The sequence below is a fragment of the Rousettus aegyptiacus genome, unplaced genomic scaffold, assembly GCF_014176215.1.
Source record: "Rousettus aegyptiacus isolate mRouAeg1 unplaced genomic scaffold, mRouAeg1.p scaffold_m13_p_13, whole genome shotgun sequence".
In the NCBI taxonomy this organism is placed as follows: domain Eukaryota; kingdom Metazoa; phylum Chordata; class Mammalia; order Chiroptera; family Pteropodidae; genus Rousettus; species Rousettus aegyptiacus.
Genome location: NW_023416288.1, coordinates 39,224,598 through 39,249,222, shown reverse-complemented (window position 1 = coordinate 39,249,222; position 24,625 = coordinate 39,224,598). Strand labels below are relative to the sequence as shown.

General features: G+C 44.3%; 1 protein-coding gene across 5 annotated transcripts in view; it reads right to left on the bottom strand.

Moving 5' to 3' along the window:
* Positions 1-3,257: 3,257 nt before the first annotated feature.
* BBS9 (Bardet-Biedl syndrome 9) overlaps positions 3,258-24,625 on the bottom strand; it is a 301,889-nt gene continuing 280,521 nt past the window's right edge. For all 5 annotated transcript variants that reach the window (XM_016160080.2, XM_016160100.2, XM_016160068.2 and 2 more), the window contains 2 exons: positions 3,911-4,021; positions 3,258-3,701 (listed from right to left, as the gene is read on the bottom strand). In XM_016160080.2, the coding sequence (XP_016015566.2) occupies positions 3,670-3,701; positions 3,911-4,021 (143 nt within the window). In that variant the 3' untranslated portion in view covers positions 3,258-3,669. The remainder of the gene's footprint in view (positions 3,702-3,910; positions 4,022-24,625) is intronic.

The following is a 24,625-nucleotide window of genomic DNA, read 5'->3' as shown; positions in this document are numbered from 1 at the left end:
CGTACATTGTGACAGATTACCAACTAGTCAGAGGCAGATATTGTGGAAAACAGAGTCTCTTGCCTTAGCTACTGTTAAGGCGGAGAAGAATCTTTTAAGATTAATGCAATGACAACAAAGCCATTCATAATACAATCTGATGTTCACTTGACCTGTGGGAATAAGAAGCCAGTCCCTTGAGAAGCTGGGAAACCAAAAAGCTTAGGGGATCGAGGAACTGGGCACTCCATCACTGACTCACCTCTCTTGTCTCTGTACACACGGATTTAAGTGGGCACAGTGCACTCGACCTGAGGCTAACTTGTGTTCATGTGGGCTGGGAACATGTCTAGCCACGTCTGGGGGGCTGGTGTGGAAGTGGGCAGCGCCACTTGTAAGGGTGCTAAGGAACCTTTTGGAAAAGTCAGTCATCCACAAGGAGAGACCGCGCAGGAGGCCCACGCGTCATTGGGGAGCGGATTTTGAAAGCTGTGGGATAGCTATCACTTGGGCGATTGTCCCAAAGGCAAAGGAGCTAAGGAAAACCTGGGAGGCATTTCATACCTGTCTGTGAGATATGAGAGCAGAAGCGAAGGGCTCTGTGGCTGTGAGACCCAGCGCACTGCCATGGAGGATGAGATTACAGCTCACCAGAAACAGAACACGACAGCCTCAGCACGACCTCACGCTGTCACCGAGAAAAAGCAGAAGACGTTCACTGAGAAAAAAGCAGACCACCCAGGCTGGACACCAAAGGCAGAAACCACAGGAGTGGTGTTCATAGATGTGGCTACTTAAAATTTTAAAAGACTTCTATTAAAAAAACAAACACAGAAATGAAATTAAAGACAAGGACAAATTGAGAAAAATGTCTGTATCACATACGATCAACCAAAGATTACTATCACTTTAAAACACTATTATATATCAATGAGGAGATAATTATCACCATCACCGATCTCCCCCCAAAGGAAGAGAAGAACATGAAATACAAATGGAAAATAAGTACGTTTTTTAAATGAGCAAGCACACCAGATATCAAAGAAATGTAGCTATCTTAAATTAAAGATTTTCAGTTTTAAAATATATTTTATTGTATTATTATTAACAATAATCTGAACATTTGGGTGCATATTTGGGCTTCTGGTATCAGCCTAGATTAAAATCCCAGTTCTGCCACATACTAACTGTGGGATACTGGATAGATCATTTAGCCTCTATTAACCTCAGAACTCTCATTTGTAAAATAGAGAAAACATTACCTACATCACAGTAAAGTCATGAGGAGTGAACGAAATCATGTCTATAAAGCACATAGCATGTAGTTAAGAATCTAATAAGCGTCTGCTATTATATTAGTACCAATTCTGGTATACTACATAATAGACTATCCTGCTAACCAGAAACCTAGATCATCTTACTTCTTCTAGCTTTGTAAGTTATTTCAAAATTATGTACACACACACACACACACACACACACACACACACACACACGAAAAAGATAATGCACAATTGTTTTAAAGCCTGAAATACTACTGCCAAAACAACTAACAATTATTTAGGTCTTGACTTTTTAAAAGCCACTCCAAAGGATAATTTTGCTTCAAAGTAATTCTTGACTCTAATATTTTTCTGTAAGTATAAACACTGTGTGTGCTTTTAAATCATGAGGCTAAAATCAGGGTTAAAAGACAGGTATACAACTTAAACTCAGGAATTCCTTTATCAAAAGGTAACCAAGTCATGAATAAAATTATTTCACCATTTTAGAATGTAAATTTGATAATGTGAAAAGGTTAATCAGTAACTTCTCTCCTTTTGGCAGCTAGTAAAATACAAATGGCAATATATTAGATATATTTTTAAATATTTACATGTATGATGCATGTATATAGTTTTCTGTATCAAAGTGATTCAAGTAAAAAAAAATTATGTGGTCAAGTAACTGTGCTAAGAGGAGTAAGATACTGGTGATTTCCAGGAAAATATTTTACAACCATACTTCTTAACATAAAAACTCTTAGCATAACATGTAATTGTAGCAACCAAAGTCATCTTAACTCCCAAACCAGAGGTAGGAAGCCTTTTGAATTTACATGGGTAGTCACTCTCACAGAACACAGCGATCATGGAGGACATAAATAAAAGGAAAACCATGGACGAGGGATTTGAAAAAGAAATCAGTGCATTCATGCACATTTAAAGTAACCTTTACGAATCGAGCAATGCACTCCAGTTTTACGTCACAGGAAATAACGACAAGGAATCAGAATGCAAAGGGAAAGAACTGGGAGTGGGGAGTAAGCGAAGGGAGAGAAAGACTGATCAGGGCAGAAGAACAAAAGCGGAGAAGAGAGAAGGAAACTGAGTTACAGCGAGGCCGTTAGAAGAACACACACGAGCAAGACGTGATTCGAAAAAGATGGAAAAACGAAGAATAGAAGCGAGCACATGGACGCGCTCACAGTACAAAAAACATCCGTGGAAACCAAGCATCCATCTGCCCTCACCCCAAGGAAAAAGACATAACACAGAAACGCGGTTCTAAAAAGGAATATTCTCTTATGGCCTCTCTTCACTTAAGCCGTTACAATCGAAGTGTTGTGTTTTCGCAGCTATGGGCATTCGCACAGAGCCAGGACAGCTTTTCCTGGTTCCCATGGTCTGGGTGAAATTAACCTACAGGTTAGCTCTGGCCCAAAGTCTAGAGGTTGTCCACTCCCACATCTGGCAATTAATAATAAATAATACATCCCCTGCAGGTTTTGACATTTCACCAAAACAAAAACAAAAACCGTAAGCCACTTCCCCTTCGTACTGACTGAAAGATATTCCAAAACTGGCATAGACATACTTTTGTTTAAATAAACTGGTCTTGCAACAGTAATTTTAACTTGAAATTAGCAAAATCTTATTTATTTCTTACGTATAAAAACCTTACATTTTAATTTAATTGTTAATAAAGTATGAATCCTTTAAAGTAAAAATCCTGGATTTTTTAAAAGTTTTGCCCATTGGTGTAATAAAAGAGGATGTTAACGTACTAGCTTCCCTGAAATTATTTTTAATACTTTCAGACAATACTACAAAACTTACCTTCTCCACTTTTAGCCTAATAGAGTAAATCATATGAAAATTCTGTAGTTTCTTTTATTTATAAAACAATCCCATTCAAGTCTTACCATGGAGTAGCAAAGTCTTCCATTTCTTTACATTTCTTTCCTTTGAAGAAATAATGTAGAGAAATCACCCTCTGATTATAAAGCAAATCCAAGATATAGTTTGAGAATGAGATGTTTTATTAAACTTGATACAGCTGCTATATAAGAATTCCATGGAAAAAAATGGGGTATCAAATTCCTTTGGATCTAGGTCTCTGCATTATAAAGTCTGTCACAAAAAGATGTCATCTCACTGCATCCCGTGACTGCAAACATATGGATGACCAAAAAGCAGCAACCTACTTTTCAGGCAAGACCAGTACCACCTGACTTGCCCATGGGATTACACATCCTCCTAGCAAAAAAAAAGAGTCCCGATCCCCATCTCTACAGAGTGTCATCCCAGACAGGTGAGCTCGATGAAGCACCTGGGTGAACGCCACATCTCTGCCTGGCATGACGTCCACATGGGATCAGCCCTGGGAAGGCCATCTTCCCCTCAACCGGACAACTCTACTTGAACTACTCTACTCCGCGACTCCTTGGAGGGGTGGAACTTCTAGAAAAAAAGAAAGAGAGTGAGAGAGAGAAAAAAGTCTGAATACTGAAAGGAATATACAGATGATCAAACTGAGCTGCATCAGAGACCAGGGGGAAGGGGAAGAAGTTGGAAAACAAGCAACTTTGCAAAATGCTCTCTGGCACGACGAAACTGACCAGTGTCGCTAGACCTGACGCGCCCTCTGAGAAGGCCGCCCGCCCTCTTACCAGGCATGGGTGTCTCTGCAATGAGGTGCTTGTGGTTGGTAAACAGTTCAGCGGATTCTTGGTCTACTGATCTCTCCTCCAGGTCTGATTCCGGGATTGGAGCACAGCCACCTGGTTGAAAAATACAAACAATATTTTAAGCGATGTGTAGGAAATCCGCCTCTTCACAGGGCAACCACAGCTTTAAAAACATACCAGTCCTAAAGATAATAAATGATGTGACAACAGTCTTCGGGAGACCAAACAGGAGGGGACCAGAAAGAATGATCTTAAATGTCTCTCTCTGGTGAAAATACCGGGAATGAGTTATTGCCCCCAAAGACATATTGCGCCGAAGATCACTCAGCAATACCAGCGATGGTGTTGTTTTTAAGCTTATGCTTTTTACATTCAGAAAGGACAAAACCTGTGGCGTATGTGACGTCCACGCGATGGCACTTCGGCAGGGGTTCCCTTCAACACCAGAGCATCAACAACTATGTAAAAGGAACAAAGAAAAAGCGAGCACATTGACCACGAGGGAAATAAACCTTCCCTGAGCAAAGGGGAAGGCCGCTGGTGGTGTGAGATGGCGACTTTGGGGTATTTCTCTGGAATCTTCTTCTGCCCCTGACTCCCGGCACTTCATGGCATGCACAGAAGCACCTCATAATCCAATAGCGAAGCCACAGGCGGCCTTGCGGAAGCTTTCAATACCGAGCCAGTTCCAAGGTGACCCGAGGATGAGCTGGCGCCACTGCACTTTGAAAATACTGGGAAGAAGTCATCGGACATTAGCCACCAATATCTCGCATGGAAAACTCACATGAGAATTTCCCGACTACATCTGCCACTTGATTTGACTAATTTGCTATCACGTCCTGGCCCTGCACTGACATGCTGTATACTCTACATGCGTTTTCCCGAAGTCGTTTTTTTGTGTTAATGAAGTGTGATTTGCTTTCGTTTTCTGAGGCTTCTCACACACTGAGTCCAAAGCCTCCACACTCGAGTTGGGCTTTATGTGTGAGGGGTGTATGATTTGTAAACTGCAGCAGTCAAATGAGAAGGGAGCGGCGAGATCCGGATTCAAGGCGAATACACCTTACCATTCATTCCGTGGCATCGACTCTCAACAAGAAGTCGATGTTGAGAAAAACTTGAAAGAAAAGCATTTCCACACCCGTAAGGATGAGCAGCAGCCTCGGGTTCCCTGAACAGGAAATGTTAAGACTTAGCCCTCAGTGCAACGGAGCTCACCCGCTGTATCTGAAAAGGGCAAGGGCCCCATCGGGAAGAAGACCCAGGCTTATTTTTAGCCTCTTTTCCAAGCCTTTAGATCATGGTAACAATAACTGTCGCTATCAACTACTAAGTGCTAGAAACTCTGCCCTTATTAGCTCACTGAGTTCCTACAAACCGCACCACAAAATAGATACTAGTATTCTCAATTCGCAGGGAAGGAAACTGAGGTCTTATGAAATTTGGTAACTTGCCGAGGTCACACGGTTTCTACAGAGTGAGACAGAACTCAGGCCCAAGCCCGACAACGCCGAAAGCCCACGCTCTCTCACCACTGACTATATGACTCCCGGCTGCACCATCAACCAGAGATCCCGGGCGTCAGCGGGTTTCTCACCTGGGGATCCCTGAGTTGGGCGGCCAGGGGCACTGCGCAGAGTCCTGTGAAGGCCTGGTGCAGTCCAGGGTGCTGGGGCCTTGGAGAAGCCCCGAGAACTGGCACCCTCCTTCTTCAACTCCAAAAGCACTCTCATCCAAATGATAAAGAAATACAGTATGTGGGGGGTGAGGGAGGTACGTACATAGACTAATGATGGGAAGGAACAGAGAGAAGGGACGTGTTCCCTACAGAACAGAATCCGACTCTGAGCAAAAGAATCAAAGAACGGCCTGGCTTCTCATTCCAAACTCGCGAATCGGATTAAGTCATTTCTCCGGAGGGCGGAGGCGGAGGGAGGGAAGGAGGGAGCTGGGCGAGGCCAGGCACTTGGCGCTCACGTATCTACTGTCATGTACGGGAAAACTGCAGAGCGTGGAGGAAGTGCCCCCAGCCGACGGATGGGAAAGCGTGCAATGGCCTGTGAGCAGCGTCTGCCATGCGCGCAGAGACAGGTGGGTCTCCACTGACTGATCGGCGTCTGCCTCTTATTCCAGCCGAGTCGATACTGGGGCAAGACAGAAGGATGAAGCCTTGAGAAACACTTCCTAGCTCTTCGATCACATGGGCACGAACGTCGGTTGCTGTAGACTATCAACGACTAATGTAACTTTCTCTCTTCTCCTTGGCACAAAAGTTCTTGCCCAGTCCTGAGCACAGAGAGAAGACAAATCTCTCAAATCCCGCCGCAGGGCTGACTGGTCGCTTGCCCCGGGAACCCGCCCCACTTTTTTGGATGACCCCACGCAGCCAGACTGATCGACCGCAGGCCCAGAGTTTCTGCCATGTGGAAGGAACACGGGACGTGGGAAAGGGGAAAGGGGAAAGGGGGAGGAGCAGGGCAGAGCATTCCACCCCCGCCCGCCTCTCTGCCTGGGCCCACGCGGGGTGACCGAGTGGACGCACCTGCCGGGCCCCTCCACGGCCCTTCGGGAGACGCGGCCAAGGTCGGCCTTCGTGCCCCTTCGCGTACTTCCTCGACATGCTCCCGTCTTCCCCCCTCTCTTCCCTGAGTTTGCCAAATCAGCTGCCATAACTTTCATCCTCGCCTCAGACTCTGTTGTCCTGCGAAAACCACTGGAACTGGAAGCAGTTCTAAAACACAGACCTTCAAGATGGAACTTCGAAGTTAGGGTGCCTACCTGTGTGTAAGAAACAGGGGCTCCGTGTCTGGGGGTAAACGCAACGGGGATAAACCCCTACTGTGCAATTACTTAAGCTTCACCCCTGGGTAACCGGGATGATGTGTGTGTGGAGGGCGAGGCTGGGAGATCGAGGGGCTATGGCACAGAAACATTCGTGATTGTGCAGATTCCCGCGCAGGATGGCTGCTTCTCAAGACCAGATTATCTGGCAGGAGAAGATGGCGAGTTCGGCGCAGTTAACAGGGAACGGAATGCAAATGCAGCAGGTCAGAGGCCTCCTGGGTCCTGCTAGTTTCAGGGAAATCACGGGGCTGGCGGCACCAGCTCTCAACGAGGAGCTTGTCAGGAATACACTCTCAGGCCCCGCCCATGCCACGGAACTAGAATCTGCTAAGGACAACAAATGAGTCTCTGGTGAGATTTTTGCTAGGAAAAAAATATATTTGTTTAAAATTTCAGCGTTAACAGTAAAAGGAGGAAAATAAAACATAAAACTTCCAAACAAAGACCTTCTGAAACCCATCCGTGGAAAGGGAGCCGGGGTCCCAAGGGTGCTGGGTGGAGCACCCTCCGTTCAGAGGCCATCCCATCAAGGGAGAAGGGGAAGAAAAAACAGCTGGGTGAAGCATCCGGACACACGTCGCCTGTGCAACACATGCGAGCCGACGGGGAGAGCCGGAAACTTCCCGCTCTGGAAATCATAGCATGTCGACCTACTGTGTCCTGGGCACTCAGCTCTGAATTCTCAATGCATTAGCTCACTCAGTCCTCCAGCAACCCTGTAAGGAGGAGTTCATTGGCTCCATTTTACAATTGTAAAGGTATTCATGTTAATTTGTTGTTGTTTTTTTTTCTTCTGTGGTTGTTCCCTCATTCCCTCTTGCCCCAAAGTTTCTCTGGGCCATTTTGTGTTTCCTTGCCTCAGAAATCTGTAATGGGGCCAAATCAAAAGTAGCCTGAAAATACTTTCCTTTCTAGCATTGGTTTTCTGTAGGCTGTGCTCTCTGAAGAATGGACCTGTCTCTGGGGAGCAAGGTAAGCCCTGGTATGCTAGTAAATGTGTCGCCAGCTGGCTTTCAAGGGGACAAAAAAGCCCTCATCTGAAATGTTTGCCCATTTCGGTGGTGTAGATACTCCCGTCACGGGCCATTTCAAGCTACCGACATGATGCCGCTGGAGGTGGAGCCTGGCAGAGCCGTGCAGAAGCACAGCATGGCAGGGCACCTTCGCCGCACGGACAGGGTCTCTCTCTCTTTCCCTCTCTCTCTCCCTCTCTTCCTCCCTCCCTCCCTCCCTCCCTCTCTGTAAATGTGTGTACACCGGCATACATACATGTATAGGAGTTTTCCTGATACTCTTCCTCTACTATGTTCGTTTTTCTAGTTTTTTAAAATATACTTTTTCTAGCCCAAGGAGAACATAAGTTATAGAAAGCCAAGCATCCGACTGTATAATCATGTAGCAATTTTAACCGAGTACTTAGAAACACTTCGGCAAAATGGAAGAATGGGAAAAAAAGGGGAGTGAGAAGGAGGAGAGAAGATGAAAAGGAAATGAGAGAAATGACGAATCATAAACATGTTCTACCGTTCTTTGTACATACACTTCTATATAAAATATTCGGGGCGACTTACTGAAGGCGTAGGTGATAAAATAGCAAAGGATAAAAATACACTAACAGTCAAAAAAAAAAAAAAAACGTAATGCAGGAGCGGAGGTGCTGCTAGGAAGACTTGCGGATACGGCAGAGGTAACTTAGACGAGGGCCACAGCAGAGACAGAGAGGAAAGCGCTCCGGAGGGCAAATGCGCTCTGATCCCCTGATCGGCCCTCCACTGAGCTCGTCTTCCAAACTGGACTTAGATCACAGGGCTCGGTCCGTCCCATGCTTGGACCTAACGTTTCCTTAAGAGCACACCACAATTGGCAAAGTTATGATGGTTGAACGTTTTTTTTTTTTTTAATGAACGGGCATGTGAGATTGTAATAAATATAACAGGCACGGAGCTTGTCAAGGCACAGCTCGGAAATAAAGCCCTGGAGGATGTGTCCCCGACGGTGTTCTTGCCATGGTCGGGTTGATATCATGCGACGACGCCGCTCCTCTCGAGGAGGAACTGGAGAGAGCGTGCCCACCCCTTTCCCATCTCCACTGCCGTTCCACCCTTCATTGTAACATGGAGGCATTCGCCCTTCGCCTGGTAAAATTTTAGAGTTTCGAAACTCAGCAAAGCAGAAGAAAGTGCCTTTCTATACAGTCTTCGGTTTCCATTTCCAAACTAGTGATATTTGTTTTTCTATGCTGCTTTTAAATCCATTCTACAACTCTTCTTTCTCCCTGTAGTTTCAGATGCCATGCTGACCACATCGACAGCAGCTCATCTACTGGCACCAGAGATAATAATAATGGTTAACCACAGAGAGGCAGGTGAAGGTCACTGCAATGTGTGTCCAATGTGGCGCCCTGTGGAATGTTTGAGAGGTCAGTTCCGTTGCCTAAGAACAAACTTTGATCCGCCCCCCCACATACACAGTGAGAACTTAAAATGTATTCAAGACTATGCATGTACCTATGTTTGAAAATATTTCCATTTCACACCTCACAGCAGAGACCGAGTGTGTGAATGAAAGGGAGTCTAATATATTTTAAGAGGTCTAGCATGTGTCTCAACAAGTTTTAAAATCCCATAAAGGCTGAATACCAAGTCCCTTGGGGTGTAAGGGCTCCAGTCAGAGTCTGGCTTTAAGAGAGCAGGGTGCTCCTGGCACAAGGAGGTTTCTACAACTTGAATAATGATCGATAGATACCCGAGTACTCTCTAATTGGACCACCGCCTCAAATTTAGGTCCACTAGGTTCAGGGGATTAAGAAATATGGGAAGATAGCCATTTTCATCGACTGATAATTATGTAAACAGAATGTACCAAGCAGAAAAAAAAAGGTCCTATTTACAAAAAAGTAAGTGCAGTCCATAAATCCGACAGATTGGAATGGATCCAGGGTAAGAATTTCTCCAGATGTCAGTCTGTAAACAGGGCTTCATAAAGCGAATTCCCCAATTAATTGTTGGCAAGAGTGATCTCTACAGTGTGTTAGTGCATTATGACGCCCTACCATATGTAGGTGAATTGTTGTCTGGCCCTATAGGTCGTTAATCAGTTATGATACAATAGAGCTCGTGGGAAAGAAGCAGGGGTCAGCACAACTTCTTTTGATAAGGAGAGACGGTCCCGTACAATTACCACTCGGGAGCTCAGACCTTCCTTCAGTGAAGGTAATGAGAACTATCTATTTATTTGTATTACATCTGGGTGTTATATATATCTATATATATCTATATATATCTATATATATCTATATATAGATATATATAGATATATATATATAGTTTAGCTCTTAACCTGGAGCAGTTGTACACCCATTAAGAACATAAACATGGAACTTAAAAAAAAAACAAAACAAAACACTACTCACTATTTTGTTAAAGTCTCCCATCACAATGTTTTCCCACATGTTAACGAGGCCATTAAAGCCTCCAAACAGGAATACAAAAGTACCACCCAGCCCTTGTGCGAAGGCGGGGAAGAGGAGCAAGGCAGCACTTGCTTCTGCTGGCCAGCTGACCCGTGTCCAGAGCACTCTGCAGCAAGATCGGCTGTCTTGCAACTAGAGCTCCTCCACTCCAACACAGCGTTTTCTCGTTCAAAAGGAAGGTGTTGTGCTTTTTAATTTCCATTTTGTTTCTAAATCCTAAGGAAATCAAACATACAACTGGAAAAAGACATAATTTTAAGGCATTTCCTTCTCAAACGCTTTCCTAACTCCCTCTTCAGAGACCAACTCTCTCTCAAAAGGACACACATACAAATAAAACATTATAGCTACAGTTGAGAAAGGAAGGAAGCCAACAGTTCTGCAATAATAATTTCTTTTAAAAATGAAATGAAATCGTAAGGGCACAACCCGGCTTCGCCTGGACGCCACATAATAGGAGAGCCTCCCTCTCACATCAAGCGGCTATTAATTCCCCAGCGATGCTTGCAACATTTCTTCGACTTGAGTTTCTTTCCACAACCCAATTAAAAGCCATAATCTCAACCAACTTGTGTTGTTTTTAATAGTGACAGTGTCTAGGTGGTGATTATGAAACTGTGAGTTTAGCTGGGCTGCTCCGATTACAAACACGTTGAGGGAAAAGAGAAGGAAAGCCACGCTCCGCAGAGAGCCTGCGTCGGCCTGGCCTGTCCCACCCGAGGAGGAACCACACACACGCTCGGGACCCTATTATCTAACGATACGTTTCTAGAACAGCACGCTAAACTTCGTCATTTTGCAGAAACGGGAAATGTACACAAGATGCTAAACTGGCCTGTTGATCGCGAAAAGCGACACCCTGAAAAGGCACACGGCAGGGCTGGCAGGACTGCCTCGAGCAAGGTCGCCTTGTCTGGGCCCGTTTCTTTACCTCCAAAATGTAGAAAAAAGCAGGGAGGCGGATGGAGGCCAAGTATATGGTGACAGAAAGAAATCCAACTGCAGGAGGCACACACGCAGCATATTGCTAATGTGTACAGAGGCAACTTACCGGGTTCCGTTACCCAATGTCACCATAAAAAAATAAAAAATAAAAAACTAGGAAAAAAATTAAAAAAAATAAAATGCAGAAAACATAGCACTGACTTAATGAGAGATGAAGATAAAGTCAGTTAATGCTAGTGCTATTGTTATCACGGAGACCGGCACAGAGAAGGCCTCCCAAAAACGTTAGCTATTATTTTCGGTACTAACCCCCAACATACGTTAGTCATTACGGTTACGGGCAATTACACATGAAACGGCAAGCCATGAGGACAGCATAAATTTATATTTGACACTAAAAAACGCTCAGGTAAAACATGAGGACGGGGTGAGCAGCAGACGGGTGGTGGAATGTTTCCAGCTGGACCCAGTGGCCAAAGCCGAAATCGTCAGCAAGGCATTGAAGTAATTCACTTGAAAATAGTGGACACATTCGTTTTAAGATGAAATCAGTGCTGATCGACTATCATAGACAACCACTCTTCTGAGATCACAGTAGGAATTTTAAAGGGCGCAAAACGATGATGATGATGATGATGATGATGATGATGATGATGATGATGATGAAGGGTGCATAATCACATTCATTGTTTTCTATTTACCGGCACCGCCATTACTACTGAGAAATGCAAACCCACGAGATACTACGACATAAACGGATGAAACATTACGATAAGAGGATAAAGCAGGGATAGGTTTGCTTTCTCATGGGCAACCGAAACGGCCAGCAGCTGAACCTTAAAGAGGAAGTCTGCTGACCCAGTGTTATGAGCACAGGAGGCGGCCAAGGCAAGGCGGAATAAAGCGCTGCACTTAAACGCATGCCTTGAAGGGAGAAAACACCAATGATTTTTATGTGACTTTAATTCTCCCAGTGAACACTTTATGGGTGTTGGCAAGTCCTTCTAGAAAAGGAAGAGATTATTAGTGAAGGATTCGGTGGCAACTGCTCACCAGCGCTCCAAGAAATAACACTTAACAAAGAGTCATTTAGTTCATACCTCATCTCTAATCGTATAGAAATTTTAAGGATCCTGTAAAAATAGTAAAGTATTATGGTCACATGTACAGTCCTTCCTATTTTAGTTTCCAGATGGTTCTGTAGCCTACATGACAAACAAATAAGCTTCCCACAGCAAAATAAACATGTAGAGGGAAGCAGTTAATTTTTTTCTCTTATACAAAGAGTGGGTGTTTAATATGTACTTGTTGATTCGAAAAGGAATTTATGAAACTCGAGGAAATACGGTCTTTAAAAAGTTATCTTTGAAGAATGTTCTGTCGCATTGTTCCAGGACTGTAGACCAGTGACAGCCCACCAAAGTGTAAGCTGGTAAGTCTGGGGAAATAGCCAGTCGGTTCTGTATTCTGTCTCGTTTCCCAAAGAACTTCACCCACCCACTCGAGCAAATTCTCATATGATGTGTGAAATGAAATCTCTCCAGCTAACATCCTGATCTTAAAATTCTCCGGTGACTTCGAGAACATGGACCCTGGAGCTAGAATGTCAGAATTTTAACTCCAGCCCCACCATTATTAGTTGTCGTTTTTTAAAACTAGTTTCTTAATCTTTCTCTGCATCAATTTCCTTATTTGTAAAATGCAGATAATGACTGTACCTAGCTCATAGGGAAATTATAAAGATTAAATGAGTTAATTTATACAAGGCATTTAGAATAATGCCTGGCTCATAGCAAGTGATATAAGTGTTATAATAATAAGTATTACTTTTATTATCATCATCATCATTACCAAAATTCCTTCACCTGAGCCTGAGATTCTCATGTAAGCTGAAGGGAAGGAGGATGGTAAATTTTAAGAAGACAGCGAGCAGCAGCTACAGCTTTCTGACCTCCAGAAAAGGGAACCATTATGTTCACTAGTCAAGGAACACCTTAATTGCTTGTTTGGTCTGACCCAAAATACAACAGTGGCCAATAGGAAATAACAGCTTGGTAAAGAAAGAACAAAGATTGGGGTTTATATAAACAATAAAGGACAACAATAAATATCAAATCAGGAATAATTTACTATTTCTTGACCCCACTTTCCTGAATCTTCCTTTATTTCCTTGGTCCTCATGGCAGAAAAACTCCAAAGAGTGGTCTGTATTTGCTGTTTTCAATTCTTTTCCTTCTCTCATGCCTCCTTCCGGCCTCGCCTTGGCCTCTACCGTGCCGTGGAAGCTGCTTTTGTTAAGATCACTCGTCACCTCCACATCGTGACATCTACTAAAAAATCCTCGGCCCTCAGCGTCCCTGACCCATTAGCAGCATCCTCTTCTCCGATGCCTCTTCTCCGCCTGACTTCGGGACAGCACGGTCCTCTGACCTCTTCCTGCACTGCCTGCTCCTTCTCGCTGTCCTTCGCTAGCTCCTCCTGCTCCCCTAAACCACCCGAGAGCCAGAATGTCCAACGCTCAGTCGTGAGGCTCCTCTCTTCTAAACTCACTCCCTTGGGGACCTTATCCGATGTCGTGACTTAGATAACAAACAACTCCCAATTTTATAGTTCCAGCCCAGATTCCTCTCCTGAACCTCAACTCACATATCTGACTACATACTCACCATCTCCACTTGGATATCGAACAGCATCTAAACCCGGCGCATCCCGAACTGCACTCCTCACCATCCACGCCCACTTCCTCCACCCCAGGGCATCTTTCACGCACACGCCACCCTTCCAGGGGCGTCAGCTCACACTCCCGGGGTCGTTTTGGACCCCCGTTAGGAAATTCCGTTCTCTCTACATTTAAAATATATCCAGAATCAGAGCACTTCTCATCACCTTCCCCACCAATACCGCTTTGGTGCGCTCCACCATCATCCCTTACCTGAAGTTACTCCCCTGGGTGACCCTCGAGCTGCCCACTTCCACCTTTGACCACGCCCCACCTCAGTCCTGACTATTCTCAAAACAGCGGCCAGGGATCCTTTTAAAATGTAAAGGCAAATCGTTCCTCTGTTCGGAATTGTTCTCCCCATTTCATCCAGACAAAAAGCAAAAGTCTGCCCATAGGCGGCACGTGATCCGACCCTGCTGGCCTCGTCTCGTGCCTCACTGGCCATCACTCTGCCTCGCTGGCCTCCTCGCTACCCTGGAGCATGCCGAGCCTGTCCCCCTACCTGGAACGCCGCGTCTCCGACCGCTGCACAGAGAAATCTCTCACCTCTGTCACGTTGCTCAAAGTCGCCTTCTCAACAGCTCAATTCAAAGTTATAACCTTGTATCTGCCCCTATGCCAACATTCCTTTTCTCCTTGCATGGTAGTTACCACCTTTAACACTAACACTATTTTCTAATACACTAAGTAGTTTACGTCTCTATTATGCTATTATTTACTGTCTTCCCCTGCTAGAACAAAGGCTCCAAATTTGCAGCATATTTGCCTGTTTTGTTGCTGCTGTAAAACAAGCCCTAGCATAGTGCCCGACACACGTAGGCGTACAATAATTGCTTGACTTAAATGAAGAAATTCAGGCTGAGAGATTAGGAGGAAGCGATGGTAACCACAATTCATTTCTATTTTTCACACGCTATTACCTGCCTTTTCCACTGGGCGGTTGGAAAGAAATTACAGGAGAACAGAGTACAGACACTCTCATTCCTACCCTCCAACATGCCTGGTCCGTGAACCGAAACACGTTCTCACAAAGTTCCTTGCTTTACGTGACGCGTCTCTTTAAGAAATGAACCTCGTTGGATGACAACACGTGGGTCATCGGCGAGACTGAGTCGGCGCAAGGACGAAATGCCGAGTCTGGAAGAAAACTAAGGTTCCGGCGGTCACTGGTGCGAGAGCCGCAGTTAAAGAAGAAGTAACAGAGCGCATGGGATTCTCGTTCTTGATAAAACTTATTTGTGGATAAAGGAACTGCAAAGGAAGGTTCAAAGGCAGCTGTCTGCTTGGGAAATTTCTCAAAATGAATGAAAAAGGATCAATCTGATTTCCACTGGGGTATCAAGTTATGGCCTGGAACAGTTTATTTTTCCCAGGCTACTTCAAATCTGAACGTGTTTGTAGAAGCCAGCCCAGTGAAGGATTAGATAAACAACCGGACCATGTTTCTACACTCTGGCAACATAAACACTTCAAATTCCTCCCTGACTCTTTACCAGCATAAATCTCTAATTCCAGAGAAAGTGAACTATCCTCAAAGTTTAACGTTGCTTTGAATTATTCACATTTACCTCCATTTCCATCAGATACTTTTTGGCACTAGAAAGCCAGGTTTTGTCCAAACTACGGTACGACGGCTGTCTTCCAGCCGTAAAACAACTGAGACTAGCCGAGCTCTGCTTCCTTTGAAGACGGAACACAGCAAACCCTCCCAACGGGTCCCTTTCTTTCTTCCCTTCTGTACATCCTGCACTGCCATTTTCAAACCAAATCTTTGTAAACACGGGGGAAATGTGAAGCTGTCTGCACACAATTAAGCTATGAAAAGAATTTAAAAATGTGCCAGACACAAATAAGATAGGTTGAAATAGTTGGTAAGGCAAGAAAATATCAGGAAAGGAGCTGAGGGAGGGAGTCACAGAGGAAGACCTCCCTGGGACAAGTAGCTTGGTGGGAAGACCACGGAGGGACGGAGGGAGAGAGGGAGGGAGGGAGGAAGGAAGGAGGAAGGAGGGAGGGAGGGAGGGAGGAAGGAAGGAGGAAGGAGGGAGGGAGGGAAGGAGGGAGGAAGGAAGGAAGGAAGGAAGGAGGAAGGGAGGGAGGGAGGAAGGGAGGAAGGGAGGAAGGAAGGAAGGAAGGAAGGGAGGGAGGGAGGGAGGGAGGAAGGAAAGAAGGAAGGAGGAAGAGGGAGGAAGGAAGGAAGAAAGAAGGAGGGAGGGAAGGAGGGAGGGAAGGAGGGAGGAAGGAAGGAAGGAAGGAAGGAGGAAGGGAGGGAGGGAGGAAGGGAGGAAGGGAGGAAGGAAGGAAGGAAGGGAGGGAGGGAGGGAGGGAGGGAGGAAGGAAAGAAGGAAGGAGGAAGAGGGAGGAAGGAAGGAAGAAAGAAGGAGGGAGGGAAGGAGGGAGGGAAGGAGGGAGGAAGGAAGGAAGGAAGGGAGGGAGGGAGGGAGGGAGGGAGGGAGGAAGGAAGGATGGAAAGAAAGAGGAAGGAAGGAAGGAAGGAAGGAAGGAAGGAAGGAAGGAAGAAGGAGGGAGGGAAGGAGGGAGGGAAGGAGGGAGGAAGGAAGGAAGGAAGGCAGGAAGGAAGGAAGGGAGGAAGGGAGGGATGGAGGGAGGAAGGAAGGAAGGAAGGAAGGAAAGATGGAAGGAAGGAGGAAAGGAGGAAGGAAGGAGGAAGGAAGGAAGGAGCAAGGGAGGAAGGAAGGAAGGAAGGAAGGAAGGAAGGAAGGAAGAAGGAAGGAAGGAGCAAGGAAGGAAGGGAAGAGGAAGGAAGGAAGGAAGGAAGGAAGGAAAGATGGAAGGAAGGAGGAAAGGAGGAATGAAGGAAGGAGGAAGGGAGGGAAGAAGGAGGAAGGAAGGAAGGAAGGAAAGAGGAAGGAAGGAAGGGAAGAGGAAGGAAGGAAGGACGGATGGAAGGAAGGAGGAAAGAAGGAAGGAAGAAAGGAAGGAAGAAGGAAGGAGGAAAGGAGGAAGGAAGGAAGGAGGAAGGGAGGGAGGAAGGGAAGGAGGAAGGAAGGAAGGAAGGAGAAGGAAGGGAAGAGGAAGGAAGGAAGGACAGATAGAAGGAAGGAGGAAGGAGGAAGAAAGGGAGGAGGAAGGAAGGAAGGAAGGAAGGACGGACGGACGGAAGGAGGAAGGAAGGAAGGAAGGGAGGGAGGGAGGGAAAGGATGGGAACAAAAGGTATGAAAACACAGAGGCGATGAGGCTAACCGGCCGCAGTGCGGCCCACCTGCCAGAGGTTAGGTGTAACAGGACGTGGCAGAGAAGGAGGAGAAAATACGAGGCTGGCAGAGCCGCTCCATTTGCATCCCATTCCACAGCCTATGAAGCAACCCCCCTTGGTCCTGGTCTTCGCAATAGGTCTAAGTGGAAAAGCAGGTAAAATCTGTGCCCCGCGCCCTAGGAAAACCACCCGAGCTCCTGGTGACGTTACTTAAAACTTTTGAGTCTGTATTTCCTCATTTGCAGAGTGGATATACTACCTTCCCAACAAACGAGCACGAGGAGTAAACGAGATATTATATAAAGCATCAGAAACAAAGTCATGTTAAATAACTGGCAGTTGTTATAATAAATAATATAAAGACTGACTGACCAAAGGTCAGAATGAAGCAATGTCTCCCTTAGGAATAGAATCTGGGTTTCCCGTGCTGTGGGCACCTTTCACCAAAGCACAGTGCAGTAGAGAGAGAAAGACAGAAGGCGGAAATTGAGGGGCTCAAAAGAAGTACAGATGAACGAGGTGGAAACGTGCAGCACGACACGGGTAACGAAACGTCCAGACGACGGGTTCGGAACCTGAAAAGGACGACCCTGGTGCCGAAGGGGCACGGCCGGGGCCTTGTTCACGAGAGCCGCGTACCAACTACCTTCGCACCATTTCTGAGTGCTTACTATGTGCCGGCCACGGTGCTGCTTCCTTTACGGCAACCTAACATGGTAGCCATGAGTGTCCTGTTTTACAGATGACGACACTAGGCTCTCCAAAGTTAACGTGACTTGCTCAAAGTCACACGCGTAGTGCGTATGGGAATCTGTTATATGCTGGCTCCAATTTCCGAGTCTTAAATTATCCCATTATCTTGCTTCTCCCTGATGAAACAAAAAGACGCACCACAATGGGATTATGAATTATTGGTTAAATAAGAGAGGTTTTTTTGGGGGCAAAAACAGGTTCACGGTATATATACCTCACATCTTCTACATCTACCCACTTCCAACCGTTGCTCAAAAGAATAGTGAAAGGGTTTGGGAAAATCACTGAGGTTCCATCTCAAGACTAAGCAACTTAAAGAGCCACCAGTGGGGCAGATCCATGGACTGTCGGAAAAGGTGCTTAGACCTTTGACAAAGAATCCGGAACGGACGGGCGCTTCCTCGGGATGTGATCGCAAAGGAGATGCAGTGGCTCGGCCGGGGCAGGTAAGAGTCACAGCTAGAAAGAGGAGGCAGAGGATCGGGGAAGGCGATGCTCTCCCCGCTGCACTGAGAAGGCAAACTCGGTCTGCGGAAAGCTGGGAAATTTTGAGAGTTCGTAGAGGATAAATCTTTCTTACAGCAAAAAATAAAGAAGAGTGATTAAAAGAATGATCACAGGAAAGTAAGAAAACTAAGGAAACTGAGTATCTCTCGAGGCGCTGGGCAGTGGTGGAACACTGAGCACTTACAGGAAGGTCGTCTTCCCAAAGGCGGCGACACTGTGCTAACAAAGCCCTGAGCGCAAACTCACGACGAGAGCGTGAGAGCGATTTCACGCATGCACGCATACGCAGAAGTCCAAATTAAGACGTTAGCGAATCAAACTCAGGAGGAGAATATTAAAAAGGAGTAATATGATGAAGCAAAACTTATTCCAGGAATGCAAAATGATTCGGTTAATCATTTTCTTAAATCTCGGCAGAGGATTATAGTCAACATACACTCTGATTTAAAAACAAAACAAAAAAAAACTAGTGAACTAGGAATAACTGGCCTTCGGTTAGCCTCTCCCCAGCCTCCCCTCACAGGTGCCAAGTTCTCATTGGAGCCCCACTGGTTTATGGGGTTCCTGAAACTCACCCCACTGTCTTGGACCTCTATGCCCGTGTGACAGGAATGCCTTTCCCTCCTTCTTTGCCGAAACTCCTACTTGTTTTCCTAAAACCTGACCAAGTGTCCGACAGGCCTTCCTTGACCCCTGACCCTGACTGTGCTCGACACAAAGACTTTGGGTCAACATTTGGTAAGGTAAAAAGATGCTAAGGGAGGGTAAAAAACCAAGGAGAAAAAAAAGCAAGTTGCAATTTTATATCAAATCTTATGAAAAGAAAAGAAGAAAAACAAATAATCACAATGTGCAACGAGGCTCTCTGGAGGGCTCCCTGTCATCTGACTGCATGAAATAATTGGAAGAAAAACCTCCCAGGGAATAACAAAAAAAAAAAAAAAAGAGAGAGAGAGAGAAAATATGAAAAGAAAGTTAGAGTATTTTTATCTATTAGAAATTGGTAATGAATATTTCTGGAAATTGGAGTGTGTTTTTAAATTAAAATTGAAACAGTATATATTATGTGTATCATGGCTTTTAGGTTTTAAAAACCCTGTAAAGATCAAATAAAATCATATAAATGATTTTGGAAAGGTTAGAACATCATACAGATGTTATTGCCTGTCTTCATTCTGGATCGGTAAAGGCTTTTTCCACAAAATCAAGATAAACCCTCTGGGCAAGTGATACTTCTCCTAAATTCCATGAAAACAAAACCTGTCATTTATCAGTCAGGCCTTGTTTGCTGCCACCGAGAGCCATTCAGGTAAGTAGATCAGGCCGAAGTTCTGAGTAGGTTGCAACAATTGGTTCTTTATTTGATATCTATTTGTCAAGCAGAGATACAACTAGACAGGTCATAAAATGAACCCCTGTTTTTTTAGGGAAGGCAAGGCTGAGGTAAAGTGGCTTTTCATGTACAAGAAAATGAGCTTAATGTACCATGGCCATGACATTTATAGAAATAAATTAAAGACTCAGGATGTACAGTGACCTTCCATTTTGCCAGTCAGAAGAACTTACTCTACTATCATTTAATTCTACCAGAAGAAAACAAAACAAAACAAACCTTATTTTTGAAACTAATGTGTTTTATTAGTCTTTTCCCCCAAAATGAGTACTAAATATGTTAGCCCAAATGGTCATTTTAAACCAGAAAAATAGTCCTCCTCACACACACAACCTTCAGTAAACGGTAGACAAACATTTTCTCTGAAGGCTGTGGCCATGACTGGTTGTATGAACGGACTTGGTATGGCCACTGGCCAATGTTAAAAAACAATCCTTCCTTTTCTCAGAGGTTCTGTGCTGAATGATATGGTTCACAACACAAAGGAGTAAAACCTCTAACCCTCCAAGTCACTGAATCACGGGTCTTGGTGATATTCATGGAAACCCTCGGCCTATAAAACTGACAATGTCCCAAATTATCTTAGCATCCTGGCTGAATCTATCTCCCCATAAATGTTTGAACTGGAATGATTTCTATTATAACCTTAAAGCTATTTCTAGAAGAGACAAATGAATAAACCCCAACCGCCGGTTTTATTTGTAAAAATTTCTCCTCGGTAAAATTATCTTTTAACGACCTCCCAGGATACTCTGGTTCAGTCTCTTTTAGGATCCTTTGATGTTTTCTCTGGTCCCTTATGAGCAGCATATGGGTACCCAGCACTTAAAAAGAAAAACAGACTCATTTGGGAACACCACGAAGAGCAATCGTTTTGCATACAAATAAGCAATCTGACTTCTTGATTACAACGCAACTTCACTTCTACCTAACTTCCATGAACTTACTTCCAAAGTGCGTACAATTATATCACGTGGATGCTAAACACACATGTTAAAAATCGTCAGTTTCCTCCAGTGTCTTTGCTAGAGGATGCCACACGATTAGCTCGCGGTTCTCAAGTGACTTTCCAGTAGACCTGCCATCAACTGACCACCTTACCTACGTGAGCGGAGCCTGAGCACAGGGAAGCGTCCGCTGTGCTGACCAGAACACAGCACAGCAGCTGCCTGGCTTCACCTCCAGCTCCACAGCTGTCTGGTCTTAGGCCTCCGTTTAGTCATCTATAAAGTAGGGGAATGACAGTCACTAGCTTATGGATTAAATAAGACGATCTATATAGGAGCGCATGCCAGGCATACAGAAATGTTACAAAAATGGCCAATAAATGTTAGCAACTGTTGTTTTTATCTTGAATAAATTAGTTAAAGACAGATGACATTAAGGAAAACTTTTTGCTGCGTTTAGGGTCCAATTGTGAGTATGACGCACAAAAAGAATGTTCTTCATTAAGAATATACCAGCTACGAAACAAACACTACAGACTGACTTGTTCTGTCCCAAATGAACGAAATTCATCCAGCTGAACATAAACTGCTTACTTTAAAAAATTTTTAAACAAATACTGGCCTTAGACTTAGAATGAAGAGGTCGAGGGAATTGAGTAATTCTCTAATCTGTCTTGAAAAACTTGGCTGACATTTTATTTTTTTTTAACCACCATCAAGGGTACTGGGCAGCTCACTAACACTCTATTGAAATGGCTTCTGAAGTCTGGTTGTTGTCTAGGTCATCTCATAATTTAACTTCTCTTCATCTGATCATTAAAATGACAGGTAATATCCCAGCCACTGTTGAAACTCTTTTATGTTTGAGGCTCATATTAATGGAAAACAAACCTCAAGACAAGACTGGAGCCAAATCTTCCAAAGACTGACAATAAGTTTATTCAAACACTTCACAACTTAGAAAATAAATTTGCCTTCTATCGCACAAATAAATAAGACCAATTTGAGATGGCGAATGACTTGGTGACCTTAAAACTTGGCAATTTCGGGAACAGGACAAACATACTATCCTGTTCAATCTCAGATAGAATAGGGTCTTTTGTACTGGCCCCTTTTCAGCTCATAATGAAGTGTTTCAGAGGATGAAGTGGTTCGTCCTCGGAGGCCCCTGAAGGATAGGATGAGTTCCAAACAAAACACTGAAAAGGATGGCCCCTCGAAAATTTCCCGCTTTTATTAGGGATTTCAAATAGGAATACCCAACGTTAAGATTTTCAAACTGTCAGGACTTAGGGCCAAAAAGAGTGAGCTTTAACCTGCTGACCATGGAGAAACAGACAGCCCTGCAGACTGGTGGGAAAGCGGACTCTGCCGAAGGGCAGCCTAAAGCTGGCTGAACGCCGAGGACTGTCCTGCCCTGGTACCCCTGACGCACACTTCCTTCGGGCTCCACTCCAAGGCTTCGTACTAGTTCTCACATAGCTTTTCCTTGCTGAGTATATTCTGAATCCAGATGGAAGACGACAGCATTTCCCTCTGTCCCAGATGTAGGAAACATGAAATCTTATACACTGATATGGGATAGATTTTAACAGCTCATGAATCTCAGAACGCGGCTGTGATGAATCTTTCCTAAGAGGCAATGTAACAGAAAAACAGAAATTCCGACCTGAAACCCTGTTGATATTTTGCTGCAGGCTGTGGCACAAGAGCGTGCAAGGTAACTAACACGTTCGACTTCCTGTGTGGTTACTGGGTTGTCGTATAGAACTTGCCAAAACTAGGCTTCTCCACCAAGAGAAGAGAAACATGCAGCGAAGTGTAAAAATGGTCTTAAAGGGCCAGCACATGAAGATGACGGGCTGGCAAAGAAAAAGGCAATGCCCAACACCACCTTGCTCCACCCCAGGACACGGATGAACAATGATTATTTCTGGGGTCTAGAAGACATCCTGTCTGGGAGCTGTCCTACATGACAGGGCAGAGCGAGCGTCAGAGCCGGGAGGCCAGCTTCCTTGTCTCCGACCAGCTCTACCCACTGCTGGCTCTGCAATCTTGGGCAAATTGCTTAAAATCTCTAAGCCTCAGTGTTCTCTATACAGTGGTAGCATATCATCCCTCCTTATTTTAGGGTTGATGTGAAAACCAACATGGTAACTTATGTGCAAGCACTATAATAATACAATATTATTACAAGTAAAGCGATAGGGCAAAGATACGTCAGAATCAAGCTTTCGGCCTTCTTAGAAAGGGGACATTTCTCTAAGGCTTTCAACACACTGAGGAACTGTTTCATGCAAGGTGCCTGAATTCATGAGAAACCACTCTCATTCACCTTCCATAAAGCTGGGAGAAATACTGAGCCAACGGAGAGCATGAAGCATCAATTTCCTCTGCCCTCCTCTATTTGGGAGAGGTTGTAATACTTTTTTAAATTATTTCATTTTTTAAAAAAGACAAATATTTACCAGCCTGAAGTCCTGGAGTTCAAAGTGGTTAATCACCCTATCGCCAGCCCTATTTAAGTCAGACAAAGTTATACAACTAGACGAGCTAGCTAAGCTCCCTTATAACTTACTCCTATATAACACCTTATATAACCGTAGTTTCATTACCAAAACCAGGAAATTAACACTGGTACCATACTGCTAAGAGGTTACCTATAGTCTTTATTCAAATTTCATCAGTTTTCTCCTAAGGTCCCTCTTCTGTGCGAGGATCCAATCCGAGGTTCCAGGTGGCATTTGGTCTTCACACCACCTCACTCCTCAATCCAGGAGTTTCTCAGTCTTTCACACCCTTGATTCTTTGAAGAGAACTCATGAGTTAGTTTCTGGGATGTTTTTCAATTTGGGTTTGTCTGGTATTTCCTCATGATTAAATTGATGATTTGTGTTTTTGTCAAGAATACCACAGAAGTGATGTTTGTGCACATCTCTGCCTCATGTCAGGAGTATATGACGCGGATATGTCCTACTGCGAGTGATGTTAACTGTGATAATCTGGTTAAGATGGCATCTACCAGTTTTCCATGCTGTAAAATAATATTTTCCCTTTCCCATTACTGAGTACATTTGGAGAATACTTTGAGACGATGCAAATATCCTGTTTCCCCTCAAACTTTCCCCCACTAATGCTGGTTATCCACTGGTGAATCTCACCTGCAATAATTATCATTGTGGTGTTTGCTTAATGGTGATTTTGTATTTCCCTCATTCCTTCTATATTTATTAAATGGAATTTTACTGTAAGGAAGAGCTGTCTTGTATTTCTCCATTTAGTTTTTTATTTATTTATGTTAATACGGGTTCGTGAATATTTATTTTATTCTGTGGGTTATAATCCAATACTACCATTACTTATTTTGTTGCTTAAAATTGTTTTGGTTGTCGGTAGCTCCTTGAGGCTGGCTTCTGTACCTTTTGAACATACTTTCAATCTTTCTGGCACTAGAAGATTCTCCAGGCTCATCTCGTGTTTCTCCATCTCTGCCCTAGAACAACCACTTCTCCAAGGAAACTCAGTTCCTTTTATTTATTTATTTTTTTGCTGTTGTTCAGGTTTTCACATCACCTATTTTTTTCATGTTACAGATAAAAGCGCTATTACTGTTTACCTTTAAAGTCAAAATCCCCTGCATTTGGATGTGCTTCGAAGCTTGAGACAGGCTTTTTCACATATAGGACGACGCTTACGATAAAGAGAGAAAAGCAGAATATAAAGCTGTGTTTCAAGATAAGCATGTATTGCCTATACAATTAACCTTATTTCTTTTATTAGCTATGGTAATTAGAAACCAGAATCTGGGCCCTGGGAATGCTCAGTCCTGCTAGTATGTCTCTGATTCCAGGCCCTCTCAGAAGACAGAGCAGGGAATATTATGTATACGAACC